Source organism: Arvicola amphibius, chromosome 10 (genome assembly GCF_903992535.2).
Source record: "Arvicola amphibius chromosome 10, mArvAmp1.2, whole genome shotgun sequence".
NCBI classification, from domain to species: domain Eukaryota; kingdom Metazoa; phylum Chordata; class Mammalia; order Rodentia; family Cricetidae; genus Arvicola; species Arvicola amphibius.
In genome coordinates, this window is record NC_052056.1 from 95186462 (window position 1) to 95207497 (window position 21036).

The window sequence follows — 21036 nt, forward strand, 5'->3', positions numbered from 1 at the left end:
CTCATTTCTGGGTGGGCAGCGCGTGACAGAGAGGAGGAGGTGAAAGGAACCTGGGCACCGCCCCCCACCCCCTTCTGCTCCAAGAGCGGCGGAGACTGCGATCCTCAATCCTACCACACGGGGGCGCCAGGACAAGTGCGGACGCGGGCGAGGCAGCGCAAGGTGGTTCTCGTCCGTGTGAGTGCGCCCATGGGTGTCTTTGTGTGTCTGCGTTTCTGTACATACGTGTGCGAGCCAAGGGGTGTCTGGGTGGGATGTATTCGGGGCAACAAACCTGATATATCCTCTGAAACAGGTACTCCAAGTGTCTTTTCTTTTTATGAGGATGCTTAATGTCACTGGCTATGTGTGGATGGCGAGGCAGGAGACTTATGTGTATTATCGCGTGTACATAGTGCAGGCTGTGAGTCCCCGAAACTGCGTCTTGATTTTTGAAGTCACGTTCCATGAGGCTTTTTTCTTTTTTCTTTATTTTTCTTTTCTTTTCTTTCTTTCTTTCTTTTTAACCCTCTCTCCCACCACCCTGGGAGGAAAAAGGAATAAGGGCTGTCAATGAGAATTGCTATCACTCCGGGTACATCCTCAGCATTAAGTCTGGGTGACTGTGCTAAGTGTGACATTGTGTTTGTTAAGTGGGTGTGTCTGAGAGTCGGAGAGTAACTCGGTAAGAGGGGGGTCAGGTCCTGTGACAGGTGGATTTTGGAGGGGTTTGGAGCAAGATTATGGAAGCACCCAATTTCTCATGTTAGTTGTGAATACCACCTTCATTGTGTGTGTGAATGTGTGTGTGCGCACACACACACAAACATATGTGGTGTGTTACCCTTCCTAGGTCTCTCAAGTAACAGTCTCTCTGTGTCTCTCCCATCTCTGTCTCTTTTCCTTGTTGCTTGGTGACTCATCTATGCGGCAATGGCCTCCCCCGGCTTGCTGGGTCTCCCATCCCCCACTCAGAAGTGGGTGGGCGGGGGTCTAATAGAATGGGACCTTGGGATTAAAAATCAGAGTGGGAATTCCCCTCCCCACAATGTATCATTCGGAACCTTGTTGGCCCCCCTCCCTGACCCTCTCTCCAAGTTCCTTCCCAGACTTCTCCAGCTTTGGGTTGGCTTGGGGGGTAAGACATGAATGGATTCTAAATCGGACCATTCTCAAGGGTCTTTAACACTTTCTTTTTTTTAGTTCAGAGTGGAGACCCCTGTCTCCTTATCAAGCGCCCCTCTCCTTGCCTATTTCCATCCCTTCCCATGGCTGACGAAATGAATGGCTGCCGAGGTGAGTCACCGGTTGGGGGAGGGGAAGCAGGAAAAGGGGGGGTTGGATGAGCTGCAGAGCTGAGGGTGGGGAGACGAAGCCCCTGCTCTTCCTCTCCCATACTTCCTAATGCCCTTCCCCCAGCCCTCATCCCTGGTTTTCCAAGCCTTCAACTCTGTGATCATGGCTCTGCTGAACCTCACCTTCTCTTTCTACCCCTGGAATGCATGAGAGATTCAGATACCAGGACCAAAGTACACAGGTCCAAACACGAGTCAGAGCAAATACTGAGTGTCCCCTCCACGTCCTCATCTGAGCTATGCCTTTTCTAGGTGTCTTTCCGTGTCATTATCCAACTGGCCATTTTCCTCCTCTCCCGCAACCTAGGGACCTGCCCCTGTCTAGATCTTTTCCTATGTAGAGACGGCAGAGTCTTAAGAGGTGGTTGATAGGACTCGGGGTGGGGGGCGAGTGGAGCTCCGTCAGTAGAGTGCTTACTCAGCATACATGGAGCCCCGAGTTCAATCCCCAACACTGCGTAAACCAGGCATTGAAGATTGCATCTGTAATCGTAGCACTTAGGAGGGGGAGGCAGGATCAGACATGCAAGGTAATCTTCAGTTAGTGAGTTGGTGGCCAGCCTGTGCTACTTAAGACCCTGCCTCAGAAACAACATAACTACAAAGGGGGAAGTCGTGAGAGCATCTGTCATCCCTGGGAGGGGAGGGATATGTGCTATGTGAATGAGCTGAGCTAGGGACCAGATAGAGAGACACAGAGTCCCAAGAGCATGAAGGCAGAAGGGGCTTGACCCTGTGAAATGAACTCACCAAACCTGTCTGGTATCTGGGCCTTCCTTGCCCATCTCCACCCTATGACGACCAAGGGTCTTAAGACCCTTGAGTTTATGCGCAGTTACTTGGGTTTCCAAATAAGGGGAGTTAAGGATGACAGAGAAATAGGGAATGCCCCTAACAGCCTGGGATAAGGACTTGGGGGAGAGGAGCTGCAGACAACTGGCTTCAGTTATAGACTTTATTGTCCCGAGATTTGCAAGGCGAAGAAAGGAGAGGGACAAGAACCAAGAATGGTACAGAGAAGTTCACATAAGCATGGATCCCCAGAAAGGCACATACACTAAGCTAGACACCAGATCTGGGAGCACTCAAAGACCCCACATAACACAGGTGTCTGGCTGAGAGTTCCAAGAGATTAGAATTTACCCCACGTACCAACAGCCACACAGGTGGTAAGAGAAGCTCCCCACCCAACTAATTTAAACTGGAACTGCAGCCATCCAGTCTCAACCTGATTCCTTCACTTGCTTCTTCCTATTTCTCTTTTTCTTCCCTGCCTTGCGTCTCTTTACTCTCTGCCCAGAGAAACACACACACATGTACACGCACACAAGAGTGCCTGTGCATGCATACAAGCCCACAGGTATCTGGTTTCTCTCTGTGTCTGTCTCCTTTCCCAGGATCTCAAACTTAAGACTCTCAATCCCCTCAGTCACCCTTCTTTGGCCAGCTCTCTCCCCCACCTTCCTCTCTCTGAAGGCTTCCCCCCTCTCAGACATCGGAACCAGCAGCCTTCTGATCTTCCTTAAGGAAGGTAATGCGACCCTCTCCTTAGCTCACTGCTCCGGATAAAGGGAGATTGGGAGGGGAAAGGAATGGAGGGGATTCTAGCCGCAGGCTCTGGATGGTGGTGTGGGGGAGTGTCAGGCGCTGCTGCAGTGGTGGTGGTGGGTATCTCTAGGCCCTTCTCCCTCCCTTCTTTGCAGTGCATACTGTCACCTTGGTTCTCAAGTTGGTTTGTTTGTTTCTCTCCTTTCGCCCGCTCCTTCAACCTGCTTCAGGTTCTTTTTCCGTCCCTTCCCCTGCCCCCATCTCTTCCCTTTCCTCCCTCACCCCACCTTTTTCTCCGCAGAGCTGATGGGTTTTCTTCTGGGAAAGTCAAGCCACTGATGGAAGGGAGAAGCCACTGCTGGTTATAGAGGGACCGCACGTGAGTGTGTGTGTGTGTGTGTGTGTGTGTGTGTGTGTGTTCATGCCCGCGCGCAGGCGCGTGCACGAGCCAGGGGCTTAGAATGAGGGTCAGTTTAATGGTGGGATGAAGGTAGGGCTAACTCTGAAAGAGGCGCTGAGACCCTCCACACCCATCCTGGTTTCCAGATTGTTGGGGTGCTGGGGGGCTTTTCGTGTGCCTACAAGTACCCCTGTGTCCGCAGTTCTTGTGTTTCTGGTATGTGTCATTGTCACCCCCCTTTCCCTGCCCACGCCCCCGCACTGCTCTCCGTCCGCCTGCACCGCAGCCCCCTCCAGCCTCCCTCCCTCCCTCCCTTTCATTCCTGCAGTAGCTGCTCCCGGGGCCACCTTTCCCTCTCCTCTACCCCCTCCCCATTTCCGTCCTTCCATCCCACCCCCGCCCACGTCTGGTCTCCCTTCACCGGACCCGGCTGGCTAATAGATTTTCTGCGCAATCTCTGCGTCATCGCCCCCCACTCCCGGAACCTCTAGCTGTTCAAGCCCCCAGCCCCAACCCCTCTGGGCAGGAGATACGCTCTAAGGGTCTGATGGCCGAGAGGGTCCATCTCTGACGTGGCAGTGCACCCCCCCATCCGGTCGCGTTCAGACCTCCTCTTTAAGCAGCGGAGAGAAATGGAGTTGAGTCACCCTCTCCACCTGCTCAACCCCCTCCCCACCTGGTCTGGTCTCGCCCTCCAAATGTCCTTGGGTGGGGGCTGTGGGGGAGAGGAAAATAAGCAGAAGAATGTGGGAGAGGTGAATTGAAAAGGGGGCACAACATGGACCCCTAACACGCACAGCAGAGTCCGCTGGCCAGAAGGACAGACACACCTTTTTCCCCACCCCCTCCAGACACGAACCGGTCGTGAGCAGACACGACCCAGAGGCACACACACCGTCAATCTTTCCCTTTTCTCTTCCGACTAGGACCCTTTCCAAGGTGATTACCCAAACCGCAATATCCACCCATCTGCCCTGGCCCTGGGCGCGCATTCCGCACCGCAGATCCACTCCCTCCTCTCAGGTTCACGTCGTCCTTGGGCGTGCTCCCTATAGACCACGCTGTGGCGGCGGAGTAGGGAGCTCGTCCCCCTCCCCGGCTTTCAAACCCTTACCGTCCCCCCATCCAGTATTGATCTCTTATTGACGCCCAGTTAGATGCTGGCGGTGCCCTCTTCCTAGCCTATTCTGCTCAGCAACGCCGGCTCTGCGCCGCAAGTTGCTTTGTAACCCACCCTCCCGCCTTCTGGCTCCTCTGTACCCACCCTTCCATTCATTCTTCCATTCATTCATTCATCCTTTTCTCCTCGTCCCTCCTTCATTCATTCATAGCCCCCTGCCCCGCCCGCCTCGACATTTCATTCATTCATTCATTCATTCATTTCCCGGAGCTCGGCTGGCGCACGCCCCTCCAGCCGAGGGCCTCACTGCGCAGGCGCAGGCCGGGAGCGACGCTCATCCTCCAATCACTGGACACCCACCATCCACCAGGCACCCGCCCGCTTCCCCATGAATGAACATTGACGTCAATGGGGCGGGGCGAGCCCACGTGACCCCGCGCGCTCTCCTTTATAAGGCGGCGACGCGGGCGCTGTCCAGCGTGCTGAAGCCGGAGCGAGAGCGCTGCTTCGACCCAGCTGAGCCCAGCTCCTAGAACGCCAGCCCTCGACCATCGCTGATACTCCAGCCGCGGGACGGAGTCAAGGCGGACGGGTCCCGATCTTCCCCCTCTCCCGACCCTCCTCTCCACCTTCCGCCGTCGTGACACCGGCTGGTAAATACTCCGATGTCCATTCCTCCAACCCTCTTTAGTCGTGGGCGTGAAGGGAGGGTTTTCTTCCGAGTGGGGTGTTGAGAGCACAGCGGGGGGCCCCGAGAAGGGTCTTTGGTAAATGGGGGAGTCTCTGCTTTTCTGTCGCTGATGAAGTCGCCCACGCACCATCCGGGGAGTCCTGCGGGGAGGGAACAGATACCCCCCCTCCCGCTTATCCTTGTACGCGGGCGCTGGCTGAGAGATGACTTAGGGAAGGGGGAGACAGGAGGCACTGGGCACCCAGAACGAGGACTGCGGACCTTGTTTTTCATTTGCACGACTCCAGAGATCGCTACATCTTTCTTGTTCTCTGCTAAACGTGTTCTCTTCGGGTAAGGTTAGAGAAATGAGGGAAACCCCGGATTTCCTGCTTGAAGGTGGGGGAAGGGAATGTAGAAATAGAAACCGGGGAATTCTTACAGAAATCCTCTATTTTTTGGTTTTTTCTATTTTTCAGTCTCTGGCAGCCCGTTGGTCATGAAAACCCTCACGTTGCCGGCATCCGTCCTCTTCTGCTTCCTTATACTGATCCAGGGATTGGAAGCAGCGCCCCCCGGGCGCTCCGATGCTTATCCTCCTCCCCTCGGCTCTGAGCTTAAAGAGCAGGTAGCTGAGGACGCAGTGTCCCGGCCAAAGGATGACAGCGTCCCAGAGGTCCGAGCCGCTCGGAATTCCGAGCCTCAGGACCAGGGAGAGCTCTTCCAGGGCGTGGATCCCCGGGCGCTGGCCGCGGTACTGTTGCAGGCACTGGACCGTCCGGCCTCGCCCCCGGCGGTCCCAGGAGGTTCCCAGCAGGGAACACCCGAGGAAGCAGCAGAAGCTCTGTTGACGGAGTCCGTGCGCAGTCAGACCCACAGCCTCCCGGCACCAGAGATCCAAGTGCCCGCTGCAGCCCCCCCTCGCCCTCAGACTCAGGACAACGATCCCGAGGCCGATGACCGCTCAGAAGAGCTGGAGGCGCTAGCATCCTTGCTCCAAGAACTTCGAGATTTCAGTCCGAGCAATGCTAAGCGCCAGCAAGAGACGACCGCAGCAGAGACGGAAACCCGCACGCACACGCTGACCCGAGTCAATCTGGAGAGCCCCGGGCCAGAGCGCGTATGGCGCGCTTCCTGGGGAGAGTTCCAGGCGCGCGTCCCGGAGCGCGCTCCTCTGTCACCCCCGGTCCCTTCGCAATTCCAGGCTCGAATGCCCGAAAGTGCTCCCCTTCCCGAAACCCATCAGTTCGGGGAAGGGGTGGCCTCCCCTAAAACACATCTAGGTGAGACTTTGACACCCTTATCTAAGGCGTACCAAAGCCTAGGTGGCCCCTTCCCCAAGGTGCGCCGGCTCGAGGGCTCACTCTTGGGCGGCTCAGAGGCTGGAGAGCGCCTGCTTCAGCAAGGGCTGGCTCAGGTAGAGGCAGGGAGGAGACAGGCGGAGGCCACCCGGCAAGCCGCAGCGCAAGAAGAGCGGCTGGCCGACCTCGCCTCCGACCTGCTGCTCCAGTATCTGCTGCAGGGCGGAGCCCGGCAGCGCGATCTCGGGGGTCGCGGGCTGCAGGAGACGCAGCAAGAGCGGGAGAGCGAGAGGGAGGAGGAGGCGGAGCAGGAGAGACGCGATGGTGGGGAGGACGAGCTGGAGGAAGAGGATGAGGAGGCGGCGGAGGCGGAGGCAGAGGCAGAGGAGGCGGAGAGGGCGCGGCAGAACTCGCTCCTGTTCGCCGAGGAGGAGGACGGGGAAGCCGGAGCCGAGGACAAACGCTCCCAGGAGGAGGCGCCAGGCCATCGGCGGAAGGATGTAGAGGGGGCAGAGGAGGGAGGGGAAGAGGACGACGACGACGAGGAGATGGATCCGCAGACGATCGATAGCCTCATTGAACTGTCCACCAAACTCCACCTGCCAGCCGACGATGTGGTCAGCATCATCGAAGAGGTGGAGGAAAAACGGAAGCGGAAGAAGAACGCCCCTCCCGAGCCGGTGCCGCCCCCCCGGGCCGCCCCAGCCCCCACTCATGTCCGCTCCCCACCGCCCCCACCTCCCGCCCCGGCCCGGGATGAGTTGCCAGACTGGAACGAAGTGCTCCCACCCTGGGATCGGGAGGAGAATGAGGTGTATCCCCCGGGGCCCTATCACCCCTTCCCCAACTACATTCGGCCGCGGACACTGCAGCCACCCGCATCCTCCCGCCGCCGTCACTTCCACCACGCGTTGCCACCTGCGCGCCACCATCCCGACCTGGAGGCCCAGGCCAGGCGCGCGCAGGAGGAGGCGGACGCGGAGGAGCGCCGGCTGCAGGAGCAGGAGGAGCTGGAGAATTACATCGAGCACGTGCTGCTGCGCCGCCCGTGACCCGCCCCAGCCCCGCCCCCGCGCGCCCGCCCCCAGCGGGGCGCGCCCCCACGACCCCCTCCGTGTCGCTCCTCCTCCTCCTCCTCCTCCTCGGTGTTTGCATGCGCCCCGGCTCCGCCCCTCGGCTGCCGCCCGGCCCCGCCCCACGTGACCCCGCCCCGAGTTCTGTCGGGACCGGACCTGTCAGACTCCCCCCCGGGTCTGCAGTCCAGAACTCCCGAAACTCACCGGCGACCCCGGGGCCATCCCAGGCGGGTGGGTGTTTTGTGCGGGTCCCCTTACATCCCCCCCCCTTCCTCCAGGGGCCTCGTCCCCATCTAGTTTTGTCGGTCCCAAACGGGAAAATCTGTTCTAATAAATCGTGTGAAGTGTATGTCTCCCAGCCTTGGGGCCCTCCCCCCGGAGCCTCCCTTTCCCCAAATCGCTGTGAACTTCCCCACTTCCCGCCCTTCTCTGTTGTAAATACCCCTCACGGAGGAAATAGTTTTGCTAAGAAATAAAAGGGACTATTTTACTAGAGGACTTTGTTTTCCGTTATTCACCAGTCCCCTTGGGCCTGCGTGGTCCTCTCCAAGGGGCGGTGAGGGAAGCGGTGTCATCACCTGTTCCCGACTCTCTGACCAAAGCCAGAGCTGGCTGGGAGAAAGGTGTGAAGCTGTACCTGGAAATACCTATGTGGGATGGTTCAGTGGGTTGTCACATGTTGCCACGCGTGACAAGAGTGTGACACCAGGGTTCTTTCCACAGGATGGAAGGGGAGGGCTGACTACCACATGCCTACCACCCACCCACAGGATAAATAAACAAATAAATAAATGTAATAAAAACCAAAGCAAAATAGAATCTCAATCTCTGCTTTCCACTACCACTTTGTGTCAAAACTTTGGCCTAGGTAAGAGTGGACTTCAACAGGGGCAGGAAATTTGGTTGGGATACGGTTCAGTTGGTATGAGTGCCTGCCTAGTGTGCACTTGGCCCCTAGGTCTAGTCCCATAAAGTGAGTTCATAAAGGGTCAGAAAAAAAAGACAAAACAAAAACAAAAAAAAAGAGTCAATTGTCTGGGACGAGAAAATTTCTAGAACTCAAAAGAAAAAAGGTACCACCTAAGAGATGTTCCTCACTGGGTATCTGGGAGGTTCCCCCCACCCCAAGTCATCCATGCTCCCCTTCATGGCCCCCTGAATTCCCAGAAACTTGGGGAGGAGCTGACCCCCACATACCTTGCTTTTAACCATTTCTCAATTACCTCCTCAAACAAAATGAAAATGGAAATTCTCTATGCAGACATCTCAGAAGAGAGAACCTACGACTTCCGGCCTGTTTTTCCCTGGGTATGTGTGTAGTCACAGGCAGTGTGTGGGGCAGGGCCACCAGACAGAGCAAGACACTCATGTAAGCTTCAGTTCCAGATAAGCAATGGATACCCCAGAATAACATGGTGCATGGGACACACTAATTTATCTGTTGGGGCTTTGGCTGTGGCTCAGCAATAGTGCATCGACCTCAAATGCAAGAGACCCAGGGCTCTGATCCCTAGTATTGCAAAATACAAAATCAACTCTTATGGTTGGACATGTGTGGCTCTGTGGGTCAGTGCTTGCCCAGCATGCATGAAGCATTTCATAAAACAGAATGTGCTGCTGAACACCTGTAACCTCAGCATTTATAGAGTAGAGGCAGGAGGATCATAAATGACAAGCTTATCCTCCAATCCATATTGAGTTTGAAGCCAGCCTAGACTATGTCAGATCCCGTTTTAAAATTTAAAGAAACTGCCGGGCGATGGTGGCTCACGCCTTTAATCAGCACTCGGGAGGCAGAGGCAGGCGGATCTCTGTGAGTTCGAGACCAGCCTGGTCTACAAGAGCTAGTTCCAGGACAGGCTCTAAAGCCACAGAGAAACCCTGTCTCGAAAAACCAAAAAAAAAAAAAAAAAAAAAAAAAAAAAAAAAAATTTAAAGAAACTTCCGATGCATCTGTTGGGTGGGGTGTGGCTGGCACATGCTTGTAATCCCAGACTCATCCCCAAGATCCAGGTCACCCCGTGTCTCCAAACACAAGTGAAAACAATGGCGGGCTAAGCGCTCAGTAGGTAGAGTATCCGCCCGGCACGCACAAGGCCGTGGGTTTGATTATCCCAGAACTTAAAGCAAAACAGCAACAAAACCTGTTGCCCGGCTGTCATTCAACTGGGCATCTTCTATTTTTAGCTTTTTTTCTTAACTATGGTGACCCAGGTCCCAGGAAGACACTAGCAGGAAGCTTTCCTTGACCTCAGGGTGGACACCAATCTGGTTCAACAAACACAGAGGCAAACCAAGTCCAGAAACACGTGTTCTTTTATTCCAGAAGAAAGGAAATAGAGGCAGCCGCTTGCTTGGCTGGAGTGGAGGGGGATAGGGCCAGTGTCCCAGAAAGCAGGCCCTTCCCCCAACTGTCCCTTCCCTCCAGGAGGCAAGGACAGAAAACCATTAACTTGGTGGTTCCTTCCCTGGCTCTGGCTGGACAGGAGCCCAGCAGGAAGTGGGGGCAGGAGAGGGAAATCCCCTCCCAGGCAGAGACGCTGCCCTGGCTGGCTATGGGGAGGGGTGGAGGTAGGTTTTGGGGCAGAGGGAGAAAAGAGCCCTGGAAACCTTTTCCCTTTAACCTGACATATTTATATATTTACAGCAATAAAGGACGGGGAGGATGGAGGATGGCTGGGGTTAACATTGGTTCTTCCAAGGAAGGGAATGAAAGCCACTTAGCACCCCCATCCAGGTCACATTTTCCTGCCTTCCTACTCCTAAAGCCTCCACTGGGAAAGGTAGAGGGTGGAGGGAGGGAATGTTTGAATGAAGGGCTGGAGCCACAGCTCCTTCCAAGGAAGGTGAGGTGGCCGAAGAAAAGCAGCCAGCTCCCACCAAGAGAAGGGACCTGGGGGAGAGGTGGGAGAAACAGTCCCCAAGTGCTGCCTCTTGTCTCGGCTTCCCCAGCTCCACAGGGTCCCCTGGCTGGCTGACGGGGCTATGCCAGGCCCATCTCCTCCAGGACACTGCGCGGCGACTCATCCTCCTGAGACACCAGGAAGGGCAGACAGGGAGGGCAAGATGAAGGGATCAGAGTCAGGGGAAGCACAGACACGTGGGGGTGGGGGAGGAGAAGCTGGTGTGAGCCCAAGTCTGGAACACCATGAGCCCTCAGTTGAGGGGGGCTCACAGGCCTCACGGCACCACTCCCAGAACCCACAGTGGTGAGGAGAGGTGGATGCCAAGTTCATCACCACCCAGAACCTAGAGCTCTGGACTCTGGGAGCGTAGGTGTGCAGCTTCAGAGCCCAAGGGCTGGGGCAGGATGCAGAGGAACCCTGATTTCCGGGAGGCAAGTAGAATGGTCTTTGCCTCTTAGAGTGGGAAAGCCAGCAAGACACTGGTCCCAGAGTCCTCGGGAAGAGAAGCTTAATGACCAGGGGGCACGCATGCATCTGTGTGAGGGCGTGACGTGAGCGAGTCTCCCCTGGAGAAGCCAACCTCCCTCATCGCCCCATCTCTCCCCCTCCTCAGAGCCAGCTCAAGTTGGCTTGCTCTGGCTTGCTTGCCACTGCGGAGTCCTGGTGACTCATCCCCTGCACCAAGGCTCAGCAGCAGCGTGGCAGAGGGGGTGTGCCAGGTAGCAGGGAGAGCCAACAGTCCCCACAGCCGTCAGTGCCTGAGCAACAGCGGGGTGTGTGTCTACACGTGCATGTGTGTATACATGTGTATGTGGGTACACATGTTAAAAGTGGGGGTCAGGCATGGCTGTGGGGTCTGCCCCGTCGTTAATGTACTGTCATGTGAGCAGGAAGACCTGAGTTCAGGTCCCTAGCAACCACATGAAAGCCTGGCATGGGGGAGTGGGCGGGAAGGAGTAGAGACAGGCAGATCCTGGAGCTCAGTGGCCAACCAGTGAGGCTGAATGACCTCCAGGTTCAGTGGGAAACTGTCTGGAGGAATAAAGGTGGAGAATGACTGAGGAAGAGACCCAGTGTCGACCTTTGGCCTCCACACCCCCTCACGTTAAACACGGGAGCACACACAGGCAGGCCAAGTAGGGATCAGGGCCCACGGCTCCATCAGCAGAGGCAGAAAACAGATATGAAATCAAGGAAGAAAAGGCGTATCTACCATAAACCACTCTCCAATTCTCTAAACAGCCCTTACTGCCAGGAGAATCATTAAATCAAAGGAAATAGGTCTTGGGAAGAGGCCATAGCTTGGGATGAAAGAGGGAACTGGCGAGTGGGAGACGGCTCCACCCACCTCCTGGTCCAGGGGCTCAGGACTTAGGACAAGTCAGACAGCCGGACGTGAGGGGGGCCCACTCGTCAAAGGGCAAGGTGTCCCAGGGAGGGGAAGTCCCCTCGGCCACAGTATTCCTCCTCCTCCTCCTCCTCCTCCTCCTCCTCCTCACTGTCCCTGGCTCGTACCTCCTGTAGCAGGTCGGCCTGCTCAATGGCCTTAAGCACACTCTTCTTGGAGGTGTCCTGGACATCCCCACCCATCAGAAACTCATCCAGGATAAAGTAGGCTTTCTCAAAGTTGAAGATGATATCCAGCTCGCACACCTGGGAGGGGAGAGAAGGCAGAGCTGAGCATCAAGATGTCCCCGGCCTTCTTCCTTCTGTTTTATGCCCCTGACAGTCTCATGTAGTCCAGGCTGTCCCTGGATTCACTATATAACTGAAGCTCTCTTTAAACTGGCTCTCCTGCCTCCACACCGCACCATGTGGCACAGGGTACCGGGCATGCAAGGTAAGCACTCTACCTACATCCCCAGCCCGCAGTGAGTCCCTTCAGTGACTCTCAGATCCTCCCAGCCCTCAGCTCTCAACTCTGGTCTTTTCCCCTAGGCTGACCTTGAGGTCTTAATCCTCCTGCCTCAGCCAGTGCCACATTTCCTCATCCTTTTATAGTCAGCCTCCTATTCTGGACCAGGAAATACAAGTCTGTGGTCACTGTTGCCTTTCTCTTAAAATCTCCAACATGGTTTCTGCCAGACCCTGAGCTAGTCTCCGCCTTAGGCATTCTGGGGCAGAGGAGAATATCACGGTCTTTGCTTTAGAAGACCAAGGTGCTTTCTGCTAATACAAAATTAGCCATGTACATCATGGAATGTCTATGGGCCTCAGTTTCCCCATCCAAAAATGGAGACGGTAATGCTGACTCCTTGGATAGATGAAGAACAAACCAGAGAACCTCAAAAGGCCTGTGGGAGTGGTGTGGGTCTCTTGTCTCAGCTATTCCGGAAGCTGAGGCAGATGGTCTCCTCGGCTACAGAGGGAGTTCAAGGTCAACTTAGGCAACCTGGTGAGATGCTTTCTCAAAATACAAAGTGCAAAAGGGGCTGAGGAGACAGCTCAGGAGAGGAGCATAAAATAGCCTGATGTGTGAGGCCTTACGTGCCAGGTCTAACATGAAATCAACCAATCAATCGCCCTAGTCTAGGAATACAGCTCAGGTGGTTGAATGCTTGCTGCGCTGGTGTGAGTAAGAATGGCCCCCACAGGCTCAGATACATGACCGCTTAGTCACCAGGGAGTAGAACTGTTTGAGAGGATTAGAAGGATTAAGAGGTGTGGCCTTATTGGAGGAAGTGTGTCACTGGGGATGGGTTTTGAGGCTTCAAAAGCCCATGCCAAACCCAGAGTCTCTCTCTCTCTGTGGATCAGGATGTAGCTCTCGGCTGCTGCTCCAGCCCCTGCCTGCATGCTGCCACGCTCCCCACCAGGATAATGGACTAAGCCTCTGAGGCTGTAAGCAAGCCCCCAATTACATGCTTTCTCTTGTAATAGCTGAGTTAGTCATAATGTCTTTTCACGGCCGCAAGAACAGTGACTAAGACACTTGCTTAAAATGGGTCCGTTTCCAGAACCCTAAAAACTGGGTGTGGCGGTCAGACCTGTGACCCCAGAACTTGGGAGAACCAGAAGTCCAGGGTCACCCTCAGTTGTCCAGTGAGATGGAGACCAGCTTAGGATACATACATGCCACTCAAAAGCAGGAGCGGGCGGTGGTGGCGCACGCCTTTAATCCCAGCACTCGGGAGGCAGAGGCAGGTGGAGCTCTGAGCTCGAGGCCAGCCTGGTCTACAGAGTGAGTTCCAGGACAGCCAGGGCTATACAGAGAAACCCTGTCTTGAACCTCCCTACCTCCTCAAAACAAAACAAAAAATGGGCTGGCCAGACGGACTGGCAGGGAAAGGCCCTTGTCACATAAGCCTGACTACCCTAGGACTTACACAAAAGTGGAAGGAGAGAATTCGCTTGACAAAGTGGTTCTCTGGCTTCCCAGAGCCATGGCAAGCATGCCCGCAATAATGATAACAATAAGGGCAGTCAGATGGCTCTTTGGGTAGGGACACTTACACTTGCTGCCAAGCTGGAGGTCAATCTCCAGGACCCACGTGGAGGAAGGAGAGAAGAGTCTCAAAAGTTGTCCTTTGACCTCCACATTCCTGAGTGTGCCTTACCATCCCCAAGTAAATAAATGTAACCCCCCAAAAACCCTTAAAACAAAAACAAACAAAAAGAACAATAGGGAGAGCACAGAACAGCAGCAGGCGCGCAGGCCTGGCCCAATCCCTGGCACCACCAAAAGAAATCAACTGACCCTCCCCCGCCCCCTGCCTAAGCAGGACTTCTCTGTGTAGCCCTGTGTCTTGGAGCTCACTCTGTGTAGACTATGCTGGCCTTGAACTCACAGAGATCCATTTGCCTCTCCCTCCTGAGTGCGCCACCACCATCTGGCCCCAGTTGGGCTTTGTGCATCATTAACAGTCCTATGCATCACCACTGCATTCTGATTCTGTATCTACGGTCTGCACTGTCTGTCAAAACCCAACCTGCACACCACACAAGTTCATTCAGATTCTCTGAGAGGTTAGGTTCTGTGTATCATTTTTTAATGTTTTAGATTTTCTTATTTTTATATGCACGAGTGTTTTGCCTGCCATGTATGTATGTATATGTACTGTCTGCTTGCCTCAAGCCCAAGCAGTTGGGTCCACTGCACACGCCCAGACAGACACACACACACATATGAATAAACAATAAAATGGGCCAGGCGGTGGTGGCACACACCTTTAATCCTAGCACACAGGAGGCAGAGGCAAGGCGGATCTCTATGAGTCTGAGCCCAGCCTGGTCTACAGAGTAAGTTCCAGCTACACAGACAAACCCTGTCTTGAAAAACCTAAACAAACAAACAAAGAAATAAAATGAATCCTTAACCTTTGGGGAAAAAAGAAAGAAAGGATGGAAGGAAGGAAGGAAGGAAGGAAGGAAGGAAGGAAGGAAAGAAGGAAGGAAGGAAGAAAGGAAGGATAGAGAAGAGAAGAGAAGAGAAGAGAAAAAGAAAGAGAAAGAACAAACTCCATCAAGGTAGAGTGGAAGGTACCAGATGAGCAACACATGAGTTTGTCCTCTGGTGTCTCCATGAACATAGGCGCGCGCGCGCACACACACACACACACACACACACACACACACACACACACACACACCCTATAAACACATGCATACCCTCCTCTCCCTCCCTCCCTCTCTCCAGACTATCCCAACACAATGCCAAGTAAAAGGAGAACTTGGTCTTTGCCTATACTCAATGCCAGGATCCCTCTATGGCCACCACCCTCTACCTCACGCAGCGAGGCTGGAGCTCAACTAACTGAGGTACACCCCCAAGCTGATTAAGGGCCACAGCTAATAGGCTTAGAGCTTTAAAGGGGAGATTAATTATGGCTCCTGTGCCCCAACACTACCTCCCCACTGAGACTTCCAGGGCAGGGAATGGCTGAGCCTTTCTTAGGGCTTGGCAGTTAGAAGGGACTGCCTGGCATGGGAGCGGGGGTTTGTGGGGAGACGTACGCTGCCAAAGTACTTGTCCAAGAGCTCCACGTATCGGTGGATCAGCTCCAGCGTGATCAGTTCGTTGTCTTGACCTTCAATGGCGCAGCAGAAATACAGACTGGCGTATCTGGGGAGGAAGCCCACGAGGCGTAGTTAGGCGCTGGCTTCAGGACCCTGGAGTTCCAGGCTCAACCTGTCTGCCAGCCTGAGGTCCCCCAACTGTCCACAGACACGATGGTCCCAGTGGGTACAGAGACTAACACGTTTCCTGTGAGCGTGCTTCAGAAACACCCACGATTCGTTCACTCTCCCTCCTGCCCTCTGACCTGCCTGGCTGGACTCAGCATACACCTGAGCCAGTTCACACGCTCAGAGCAGAAGGTACTGGGAAGGTATGCATGGGAATGTGGGTGTAGGCATGAGGAAAAGTGGCGTGAGGCCTCAGCACGGTGAAGGAGACTGGGAGGGACCTCTACGTGGGCAGGAGAGCCTTCAGGGTGTGTGCGAGAGGACGCGTCGGAAAACCAAGGAGGCAACCTGAATTTAGATGACCTTAGAAAGTAAAGGAAGAGGGCGTTCATGACCACCCTGCAGATTCCTCAGCTCCTCAGAACTCCTCCCGACTTCGGAGAAAGAACCATTTCTCAGCCGCTTTATTTAACCCAGTGTGAATGCCAGTGCAATCCGGGGACGGCTAAAATAAAGGGATGGAGCATCACCTCTTGTAGACGACTTTGAGGTCCCTCCACTCCAGGAAGCTGCACATTTTAGGCTTTCGAGCCAGCACAACCTGCATGAGTTCCCGGACCATTTTCTTCCTCTCCTTGTCTGAGGTGGCCAGGTACCATTTCTGCAGTCGGAGCTTCCCCTGTCGGCTGAACAGTAGCATGAATCGCATCTGGAAGGGAGGAAGGACCAGAGCTGAGGGGCAGAGAATGGTTCAGGGCCTCTTGCCTCGCACCAGCGCACAGCCCCAGGCTCAGCACTATTCATGACCACCTTCTTCAAAACGTCTGTCCTAGCTGCGTGGAGAACAATGTTTCTCCTGAGGGAAAGGCAAAGATTTTTATGCCTGCGGTTTGGGTTCGAATCCTGGCTCTACTAGCTGAGTACAACCGCCAGCAAATTAATCTGTACTGGGCTGGCAAGATGAGCTAAATTGGTCAGGTTGCTCGCTATCAAGCCTGATGACCTGGGTTCAATACCAGTGGCCCACATTCCAGAAGAGAGCCACCTCCCACAAGCTGTCTCTAACCTCTACGCTCCAGCGGTGGCAAGCGCACGTATAACAAAAGGAATAAATGTAAAAACATTTTATTGCCAGGCAGTGGTGGCGCCTTTAATCCCAGTGCTTGGGAGGTAGAGGCAGGAGGATCTCTGAGAGTTCAAGGGCAGCTTGGTCTATGAGAGCTAGTGCCAGGACAGACAGAGCTGTTATGCAGAGAAACCCTATCTTGAAAAACAAACAAACAAAAAAAACCTAAAAAAAGGAAAAATGTTTTTATTACACTTATTTGTGTGTGTGTGTGTAGTTCAGAGGACAGTTTTGGGGAGCTGGTTCTCTGCTTCTATAATGTGAGTTTCAGGGATCAAATTCAGATACTTGTCTTGGCAACAAGTGCCTTTACCCACTATCTTACTGGTTTTGTAAAAAAATTGTCTCTGAACCTCGTTTTTTGTGGTTTTTTTTTTTTTTTTTTTTGACAGGGTTTCTCTGTTAACAGCTAAGGCTGTCCTGGAACTCGCTCTATAGACCAGGCTGGCCTTGAACTCACAGAGATCTTCCTGAACCTCAGTTTCTTTACCTGCAAGATAGAAACAATAAAGTTACTTTCTTTACAGAATTCTTTTAAGACTTGTCTTTCTTCTTATTATTTTTTAAAGACTTATTTTATGAGCGTGAAATAGTCACATGCATACAGGTATGCGCACCACATGCATGCCTGCTGGAGCCCTCAGGACCAGGGTTACAGATGGTTGTGAGCCACCATGTGGGTGATGGGAATCACACCCAGGTCCTCTGCGAGAGCAACACATGCTCTTGAGCACCGAGCCCGCTTTTGTTATCTTTAATGAAGTGTAAGTGTGTGCCGTGCATCTACACAGCGGGTATGTGCACGAGTGCGGGTGCCACGGGGGCCAGAGGCATCGGATTTGTTGAATCCGGAGTTACAGATGGCTGTGAGCAGCCTGACAAACGTGTTGGAAACGGAAATGGGTCTTCCGGAAGAGCAGCAGGTGCTCTTAATGGCTGAACCCCTCCTGCCTTAAGGAATTTTTCAATGAGCTCATTTGTGGGCGCACCTGGAGCACAGTAGGCCCTACAACATGCTAGGGCTGCTACTGCTCCTTGACCTCCTGTTCCTAACCTCGTTCTCCACGAGGATTGAGATGCCTGGTCTCATGATGAGCTGATGTCAACAACAGTTCTAGTTATGTTCCTTCTAGACACCGTGTCTCAGAGATGCCAGGTCTCTATCCCACCCTGCCATAAGCCCCTTGGCACACAGCCTCTCTGTGCCAGCCTCAAGCCTGTTGATAATCTTCTCTGCACATTGTACGTACATCCGAACTGCGCTTGGTACAGGGATATTCAGCTCTCACCCTCTGCTTTCCTCTGCTACCCACACATTTGGTTTCTAGTGCTGGCTTTCCTTCCAGTTTTTAAAAATGTTATTTCGTATGGGGGAGGTGTACTGATAGGGGAGTGTCAGGTCTCTCCTTCTACCATGAGGTTCCTGGGGATTGAACTCAGGTTGTCGGGTACTTTCACAGGCTGAGCCATCTCTCTAGCCCTCTTTTCTTTCTCTTTCTTTTTTGAGCCAGAGTTTCAAGTAGCTCAGGCTGACCTCAATTCCCTATGTAGCCAAGGCTGCTCTTGATTTTCTCTGATCCTCCTGTTTCTACCTCCTGCGTGCCAGGGTTACAGGTGTGCACCATAGGCCTGACCTTTCTTCCCAGACACCAGATCACGCAGTCCCTCATAGAGGGTCGGTCACCCAGGATGGCTCTCCTAGGGATGTCTGTGGAATAAGGAGCAAGCGGAGTCCTCACCACTTCATGGATCTAGTTTCTCCCCCGTTGGAGGGGCTCCTGATTCCTTACCCTTAATTCAATTCCCAAGCAAACAGAACTGTGAACATGGCCAGGGCTGGAATCTCTGGGTGTGTGTGGCACTTCCTGCTTACAGGTTATAAATTAAAAGGAACAAAGACCCCAGAAAGTAAGGGCGGGGATTGTTGGGAGGACAGGGAATTTGAAGAACTGAGGGAGCCGAGTGCGCTAAGATAGGGGGTGACAGCTATGGCAGGAAGACGGAAGGCCTAGGTTCCGGAAAAGAAAATGGGCTGGGGAGGGTGGAGAGTTGGGAATACCCCAGTCGGGAGTCTTCCAGAGCCTGGGTTCCCCGACCACAAACACAGGAGCCCACCTGAGCGAAAACTCCGAGCGAGCTCAGTCAAGGAACTGAGACAGGAGGTTAACCCCAGACACCCGGAAACCGCTCTCCTCGGGCCCCGCTCCAGCGTGGGCCTCAAGGGAAGGGGATTGGGCGAGCTGCGAGCCCCCGAACGACCCCGGCGCCCTCTCCCCGTGTGGCTTCCCTGCAGCAGCGACCGTGGGCATCGCGAGGGCCGAACCCCGTGTCCCGAGCGCTCCACCCTGCTCGGGACAGTCCCGCCACCCTTCAGCCCAGTCCCCTCTCCCCGCCCCTGTCCCGAGTGCCATTTCCAGCTCCCGAGGTCGGCTCGCCCCAGTTGCCCCGGGAAGTGGATCCTTAGCGGACCACAGGGAAGACAGGGCGACTCCTACTACAGGCGGCCCCCCTCCGGACCCCCAGCAGGTACAGCCCACGCCCCTCGGGTCCCCGTCCCCTCCCTCTCTGCACAGCCTACCATCCTGCAGCCTCCCGCTCGGCACGTCCCTCTCCGGCCACCGTAGAAGCCAGCTCCACTCCCTGTCGGATTCTTTTCTTTTCCCTCCCTCTCCGCTTCAAGCCCCGCCCCCGGCCTCGCCGGCTCCCTGCGCGGCTGCATTGCGCAGGCGCCAACGCTGCAGCGCCCTCTCTCCCTCCCACCCGGCGCGCGGGCGGGGCTGGAGGCGGAGAAGCGGAAACCATGGCAACCAGGTCCTTGACTTCAGCTTTGCAGAAGCTCGGTTGTCATGGTAACAAGGCAGTCTTGGAGGGTTGATTGGAGGATGGGAAAGGGAGAGAGGGTAGGGGGACAATGAGGGCCTCGAGCTTTGGAGCATTTGTGGGGGGGCAAGGCGGGAAAAGGGTGAGAGGCGGATGCACGATCTTTTAGAGTTTATGAAGAAGCAAGGAGGAATGATGCAAGGAGCTGAGCACTGAAGAGGGAGCACGGTGGGAATGAATGATTGATGTGGAAAACGTCCGTCAAAGGGTGGTGATGGAGCAGCACGAGGGAAGGAGAGAACGGAGGCTGGGAGATACGAGAACAGCTCAGGGCTACGTAACACACAAGGCAGGTGTGGTGGTGCACACATGTGATTCCCGCACTTGGAGGGCAGAGACAGGAGCAACTTGTAGTTCAAGCTCAGCCTCAACTAAGTGGCATGCTGGAAACCACCCAAACCTACCAGCGAGCCTGTTTTAGGCAAAATGAAACGAAGCAGTGGGGGCACGATGACTCCACAGAGATGTTCCCCAAGCCCATGGTGAAAGGAAATCAAGGACTCCTGCAAGTTGTCCTCTGACATCCACACAATGGAGCACCCTGGCAGGTACACGTTCCCACACAGCACGCTCCCTAGCAACGCAAAATACATCTATTAAATGTAACCTTCAAAAACTAAAGGAGCCGGGCGGTAATGGTACATCCCTTTAATCCCAGCAGTCGGGAGGCAGAGGCAGCAGATGTCTGTGAGTTCAAGGTCAGCCTGGTCTACAGACCAAGTCTCAGGACAGCCAGGGACAGAGAAACCTTGCCTCGAAAAACAAAAAAGCGTAACAGTATAGAGCTTAAGTATTGAGTGAGAATTTACTAGACACAACACTCTTTGGTGTGTATATACAGTGTGTGTGTGTGTGTGTGTGTGTGTGTGTGTGTACCTGGGTGATGGTATACACCTGTAATACTGGAGTTAGGAAAGAAGAGACAAACAGATCAAGGTCAAGAGTTCATAGTTATCCTCGGTTATATAGCAAGTTCACAGTCTGGGTTGAGACATCTGTCAAAAAAAAAAAAAACAAAGCAAACAAAACAGCCAGACAGACAACAAAATTACTCACAAACAAATAAACAAGATTAGCCAGGCATAATTGTGTGTGTGAGTTGTCTGACGCCTGGGAAGGCAGAGGCAAGAGGATTGGTCAAGAGAGTTCAAGGTCAGGCTAGGCTGTGTAAAGAGAGAAACTGTCTTAATAAATAAACAGATAAACAAATAAACAAGTAAAAACAAACAGCAACAACAAATCCCCAAAGCAAAACAAAATAAAAAAATAGTAGTGGCGCGCGCCTTTAATCCCAGCACTCCAGAGGCAGAGGCAGGCGGATCTCTGTGAGTTCAAGGCCATCTTAGTTTACAAGAGCTAGTTCCTGGACAGGCTCCAAAGCTACAGAGAAACCCTGTCTCAAAAAACAAGCAAACAGCCGGGCGGTGGTGGCACATCTCTGTGTGTGCCCATACAGATACACATGTGAACAAAATTAAAAAGCCCGAAGGATGAAATAGAACGATTATGACAATGTGTTGCCATGGAGTTATCACCGTCGCTGCTTCTGTA

The 21036-nt window shown here is 54.0% G+C and overlaps 2 protein-coding genes across 2 annotated transcripts; one reads left to right on the plus strand and one right to left on the minus strand.

Annotated features, from left to right (window-relative positions):
* Positions 1-5571: 5571 nt before the first annotated feature.
* On the plus strand, positions 5572-7425 carry Vgf (VGF nerve growth factor inducible). Its single transcript, XM_038344678.1, has one exon. It carries the CDS (start codon positions 5572-5574, stop codon positions 7423-7425), a length of 1854 nt encoding a protein of 617 aa, XP_038200606.1.
* A 2322-nt stretch (positions 7426-9747) lies between these two features.
* Ap1s1 (adaptor related protein complex 1 subunit sigma 1) lies at positions 9748-19297 on the minus strand. The gene is made up of 5 exons (XM_038345367.1): positions 19184-19297; positions 16010-16188; positions 15309-15417; positions 11871-12008; positions 9748-10480 (listed from the first exon to the last, which is right to left on the minus strand). The coding sequence occupies exons 1-5, from the start codon at positions 19184-19186 to the stop codon at positions 10433-10435; spliced, it is 477 nt and encodes a 158-aa protein (XP_038201295.1). The 5' UTR covers positions 19187-19297; the 3' UTR covers positions 9748-10432.
* Positions 19298-21036: the final 1739 nt, after the last annotated feature.